The sequence below is a fragment of the Gambusia affinis genome, linkage group LG08 (assembly GCF_019740435.1).
Source record: "Gambusia affinis linkage group LG08, SWU_Gaff_1.0, whole genome shotgun sequence".
Classification (NCBI taxonomy): Eukaryota; Metazoa; Chordata; class Actinopteri; order Cyprinodontiformes; family Poeciliidae; genus Gambusia; species Gambusia affinis.
Window position 1 is genome coordinate 17868487 of NC_057875.1, and position 6234 is coordinate 17874720.

At 43.2% G+C, this 6234-nt stretch overlaps 1 protein-coding gene across 1 annotated transcript; it reads right to left on the minus strand.

Moving 5' to 3' along the window:
* Positions 1–633: 633 nt before the first annotated feature.
* On the minus strand, positions 634–5445 carry rassf10a (Ras association domain family member 10a). Its single transcript, XM_044124280.1, has one exon. The coding sequence runs from the start codon at positions 4894–4896 to the stop codon at positions 3451–3453; it is 1446 nt and encodes a 481-aa protein (XP_043980215.1). The 5' UTR covers positions 4897–5445; the 3' UTR covers positions 634–3450.
* Between the last annotated feature and the right edge of the window lie 789 nt (positions 5446–6234).

Consider the following 6234-nt stretch of genomic DNA (forward strand, 5'->3'; position numbering starts at 1 on the left):
CTTTTCAGCTTTGGAAATGTATAGAAAAAGCTAATTAATAAGAGGATGGAAAAATGTTTTCATTATCAGAATTTGTCTGAAGACTGTGCCCTTCCTTCTTTGTGTCATTTTGGATTTCCTTGTGTTCTTCCTTCCCTCCGACCTTCTTGAAATAATTTTCTAACCTCATGCTTCATTTCTTTCTCTCATTCCTCTATTCCTTATGCCCTTGGTTCCTTACTTTCTCATTACCTTCCTTCATTGTATCATCACCCCTTACTTTGTTGTGTTCGTCCTTCTTCACTTACCTTTGTTCCTTCCTTGTCTTTTTTTGCTTCTTCCCTGCTGCCCTTTTTTTATTTATTCATATGTCCTTCCTTCCTCATAGCATCTTCCTTGCTTTCTCACCTCCTTTCAGCTTTCCCTCCTTTTCACTTACTTGTTTTTTTGGTTTTTTTTTTTGCTGATTACATATGTAAACCCTGCATGCCGTATAAATATTTGCTATAAACTTACAGTGAGCTGAAGCATTTTACATTTTAAGGTGAACACAAGAAGCTGGGAATTCCAGAGAATTGGTTCTTGCAAAAGGGGGGAGTGTTTACATGAACGTGTCGGATCCCTCAGGTCATAATGAATAAAACGAGACACAAATTCAGATCTTGCCGTTTATTTCAACTCTAACAGCTGAGTGGTGATATCCTTCCTCCACAGTGAATTTGTTTGTTTGTTTTTGCTTTTTTTTTTACTTCAGAGTTGCTAAACTAGGTGCCAAATATATAGAAAAGGATGTCTGAATGTCAGTGAGGGGCCTACAGGATCCCTGATCAAGAGACCTAAATTAGCTCATTTTTGGTAACTCCACAGGAACAGTATCATCTTTTTTCAACCTAAGTGTGACAAAGATACTATTGCTCACATTTACATTTGGACAGAGTCAGACATGTAAGCTTGACAACACAACATCCTGACGACATACAAAGTAAATTATGTATTTTTTCTTTTTTTACTGAAGGAAGACCTTAAAGTGATGAATCACTTCTGCTGCGATGTTTGCTGTCTGTGCAGGTCTCAGAGGAGCCAGCTCTGCTGGAAAGCACAGCAAACACTTCTCTGCAGCAACTATTTTCAGGGTAAAAAAAAAAAAAAAGAAAAAGAAAAAGGGAACCATAGCTGAAAATAGTTCTCCTTAATGTCACAGCGTTCAGACATGCAGCGACTGCAGGATTACTAAATGGGTCTGTTCCAAAAAGCATCTCGAAGTCCAATTCTCTTACAGGTGTTTCCACTCGCAGAAGGACTTGCACGTGCAGCGGTGTAAAGATTCAGATACAGCGTTGCTCCTGTAAGTCAGTGTAACAGTTTTAGTCATATCAGTCTGCTCCGAATGAATGCAAGATAACCCAAAATGTTCAGATGGATCTGTTTACGACACACCAGATTACGAGCGTGGAGACGTGCTGTCTCACTATGCGTTACACAACATTTCTATGACAAAGGAGCAACAATTCTTTGACCTGAACCTTGATATAAAACAAGCCTTTTCTTCTTGGCCCACATTGATTATGGTTGAGTAAGAAGCTTTACATGGAAACAAAGCCCTTTAGAGCAACAAAACTGATGTTACAACAATAATCCAAACACAGATTTAAAGGAGCACTGCGCCATTTTCACCCACAGTGTTCAGTGCCGGAGAGCTAATACCAGTCAGGAACAAAAAATAGGTATATGATGTTTCCTGACTCCATTAGACCGGCCTGATGACATCATCGGAGGGATCTAACGTTGATCCGAAAAACTGTGACATGTGGGATTTAAAAGGTTAGGCAGAGGAGCTTCTGATCGAAGGTCTTACCTAATAGAATCATGAAATGTAGGATCCACAGTTTGTGGATCTTAATGGAGGCTAGATATGAGATCTCTGCTTCAATTACTAGCAATCTGTTTCATTTTAAACCTTTTCTTTTGCTAATTATGAATGGTTAGAGGCAATGTACAATATAGCTGGACTGAACATGTAAATAAGGTTGAATATGTTAACTTTTTACAATTAATATAAAAATGACCAACTAGACCAACTTTTAACCACGGTGAACGTGTACATGAGATAATTATTGACTATAGCGATGGGAGAAATGTGGGGAAAACAAGTTAAGAATTACAAAAATATTATTCTGTGATGGTAACAATAAACTAATGAAAGCAATTGTTATGATTGTTACATGCTTTTGATACTTTTTTCTGTTTCTCTACTTTTGTCTCTTTTGGTCACTGATAAAGCCTTCAGTTATGCTTCAGAATATAATCAAACCCACTTTTTGTACTGCTTACCTGTCTAGTTTCATGTCCTAATCTAATAAGTGTTTAGCTTTTATTGGCTGAATAGTTTTGGATGCATTTAATGACCATGGTAAAGAATCTGACTTGTTAATTGAATTCAATTTATGATTAGACATGGGCCATTGTCAAAGTTGTAAAAAGTTGTTGTTTCAAACCCTCTAAAACTGGTTCAAAGTCCTTTTATTGAGAGACCAGAGAAAATGCCAGAACCACTGGAGTTTTCTCGGGCTGTATGGAGCATAGAGTGGTATCAAGACTCCAACACCCGTTACTGCCCAAAACCAGTGAGCTGGCTAAAAGAAAGGCTTTCAACTTTCTCACTGCTAGTAAACTTTGGTAGTTTGTTAGTACTTCTGCTCGCAAAATCCACCTTTAAGTCCAACAGGTAAGTAAAATAATTTGTCAGGTGAGCATTCTGAGAGAATCTCATATCTATCCCATAATAATCTGTAACCAAGAAGAAAATAGACAGAAAAAAAAACTTTATGTGAAACTTCAGTTTTGCTTAGCAGGATATGTAAACATTGGTGTTTTTATTCAAATTTGTGAAACTCACAAGTTTGCTTTTCCAAAGTTTTGACCGTTCAGAATATGAAAGCGCAAGTGGTGATTTTTTTTTTTTTTTTTACTGTTATTTTGAAATGACTGCTTTATTTGGATCTATTTTCATCACCTTTGCAGCTGACATGCCAATATATCTTGAAACAAACATCCCAGCCAATTTAGACTTTTACACCGAAGCTGCTGTTTATCGCCCTTATAGATGTATTAGTACACCGTGAACTGTGATCATGTTTATCTCAGCATTTGTTACATGACAATGGATCATAAGTTAATAGTTATAACACTCCTCCAGGCTACTTCTTCTAAAAAATTATGCTGTTTTGACCCAAGATGGAGGTCAGAGATCAGCTTATGGAGCCGCACATCTTACCAAGCCTCTACTACACATGCTTTCCTGTCTAAGCTTATTGTGCCGTGACTATACAGAGATTATTGCTGTAGAGTTGCAGTGTCCCACAGAGATGTGGTTTTTATATTTCAGGAAGCCAAGACTAATTTTTCTCAATGCCACTGAGTTTGTCTCACTGAACTGCATAAAAGCCTAAGATGATGCGACACAAAGATGCATCACACCAGTGATTCACACACAGGAGGGTTGTCGGAGTCCTGGCTGTGCATTGAGCTCAGGCCCGTGTCTGAATCCTCATCATTGATGCTGCAGGCTTTTGACAGACCTCTAGCCTGCTCCACCCAACCTGTGCTCTGTTCCACTGACCCCGGGTCAGCCTCTGCACTGCTCACAGGCAGTTCTTCCTTTTCATCATCAGTCAGTTGTTTGTTCGCCTGCTCCAGCTCCATGGTCTCAACTTTGGCAAGCAGGTCCAACAGTTCACTCTCTTTGGTTTCCCAGAGTGCCAGACTCAGGTCCAAGTCCCCTCTGATGGCGTCCAGGTCCGTCTTGAGTCTCAAGCCGATGTACAGACTGGTGTCCAGCTGGGTTTTTATCCTCTCCTCCTCCAGCAGGAGCTCGTTTTCTGACAGGCTCTCCACATCTGGCTCCACAGCTGGATCCGCGGGCTCGCAGAGGCTCATCTCCTCCGCGGTGCTGTCGGTGTCCTGCGCATCTTCCGATGCTCCCTCGTCCCGCCGCCGCCTCATCCAGCGCCGGTTCAGCTCCTCCTGGATCTCCCCGGTGATGCTCTCCACCAGCGCCTCCCGCTCCGTCACCTCCTCCTGCAGCCGCACCACCTCCTCGCAGCGTCGCGCGTAATCCTCGAACTGCGCCAGCGCCTCCGCCGTGCAGCGCACGTCCTGGTGCTCCGCTTTGCGCTTCCCGTCCGCAGATGGAACTGGGCTCTCTGCGGAGGACTCCACCATGTACGTGTCCTGCACATAGTTCACCCCGTGTCTCTTGATGCGGTCGAAGTGCACTTTGGCCTCGTACCGCTCGATCTCCCGGTCCAGCTCCTTGATTCTCTGGATCTGCTGTCGGATGGTGTGATCCTGCGAGATCACCAAGTGGACCAGCGTCTCCATCTTCTCCACTGAACTTTTATCCTTAGGTACTGTCTGTTCCTTCTTTCTGTTCATTTTATCCAACTTTCTGAAGGCCTTCCGGACGATGCGCCTCTGCTTCTCTTGGGACAAGTTGGCAGCAGCGGCCGCGGCGACCCAGCAGCTCTTAGCGGTGCCCTTGAGCAGCCCACCCGGGCCGCCGCTCTCCCGGCTCGGGACGACCCGCGCCTCGGCACTGCGGGGCCCGTTGTTGGGGAGCGAAGCTTCGCTCTTCACAAGGACGAACCGGACATTCTCCTGCTCGTCTCCCCAGGCGCTCCATAGCCGCAGGATCTTGGTCTTGTTGGGCAAAATCCTCTCGAAGCCTCTCCACTTCTCCACCACGCAGTAGGACTGCGGAGAGCCGGACAGCATCGCGGCTGCGGCGCCCTGCTGCAGGTTCTGGTCCTCCAGCAGGACCCTCACAACGTCGGCACAGGTGGTTCGTTTAGTCAGACCGGAGACCAGCTTCTCCTCTCGGCAGACCCATACCGAGACTTTCCCCTCTTCGGGCTCCATCTCCAAAAAAAAAAAAAAAACAAACAAACAAAAAAGTTTTCCAGTGAATGTCTGCTACAGAAGTTTCTGTGTTTATATTCCTAATTCCAGTTGAAGTGTTGCTGAAGCGCTTCCTCTGCTGATTTTAGCTGATCATTCAGGAAAAACCTGCATCTTCTTAAAGAATCATTCAAAGTTCTCAGCAAAAATTCACATCCCGTCCCGGTCCTTCAGCGGTGTGTCTGTAAGCTGCATGCCGGGTCCTCGTTCCTCTCCCCCGGGGCAGATTGCTGTTGCTCCGGAGAGGAGAGGAGGAGAACAGCGTCCTTACGTCGGAACAGGCGGCTCTGATGTGCGGAACAGAAGCAGGAGGCTGCTGGAGCTGCCGGGACACGCCTCCCCCCTTCCTCGCTCTCTGCCCACTGATCAACCCACAGAAACCTACACGTTATTATCAGAGGTGCCTTTTGCTTCAGTTTGCTTAAACTCAGTAAATAAAAGTTGGCCCGTGTCAGGGTCAACACAGAGTTTATCATATCTTGCTGCGGTGTTTTTTGTTTCTTCTAATGCGTATTTATGGAAGCCCCTTCTCCGCCACTTTGATTTAAATGGATAAATAATAACGGGGTTCAATACATATTAGTGGTACACATTTAAAAAAAAACATCCTGTGTGACAACTGTCAAAGTTTAGTAAATTAATTGTAACTTCACAGAAAAATATTTACCTCATTAATGCAGTTTAAAAGTTAATCTCATACAGGTTAATTATTCACAAAATGATCTGTTTCAGGTATTTCTTTCAATAGATGATTATTTATCACAACTAATAAAAACTGAAAATAAATGTTAATATCAAAGAAGATTAATAAAATGTTTCCATACAGATATGTGTTTTAGCGTCACAATTATTGGAAAAGCTGCTAAGTGGAAAGTTTAGTGGAAAGAAAAACTTTGTTGGAAAAGAAAGGGCGTGCAACCAATGTTGAGAACCACAGACTTGATGGAATTGTGAGCCGATTGAAGAATTTTGGCGACATTCTCAAGGTGTGAACTGCAGCTGTAGTCATAGCCTCAAGACTCAGCACATAGATGTGTCCAAGGCACAGGCTATAATTGTCACATTCCTTGTGTTCATTCATTCATGAACACAAAACAATGCCAAAGTAATATCATTTGGCATAAGGGCTACTGGCCGTTTTTCAGCTGAAAGAAAATTTAGCATTTTATTTGGAAATCAAGATCACAGAGTCTGACGGAAGAGAGCAGAGATGCAGAATTCAAGATGAAAAGTGTCCAGTGTAAAGTTTTCACAGTCAGTGATGATTTGTGGAGCTTTGCCTGAGATGATCTACTTTTG

Excerpts from the sequence above, each read along its gene's own strand:
- rassf10a (XM_044124280.1), bottom strand. The coding sequence starts at position 4,896 with ATGGAGCCCGAAGAGGGGAAAGTCTCGGTATGGGTCTGCCGAGAGGAG.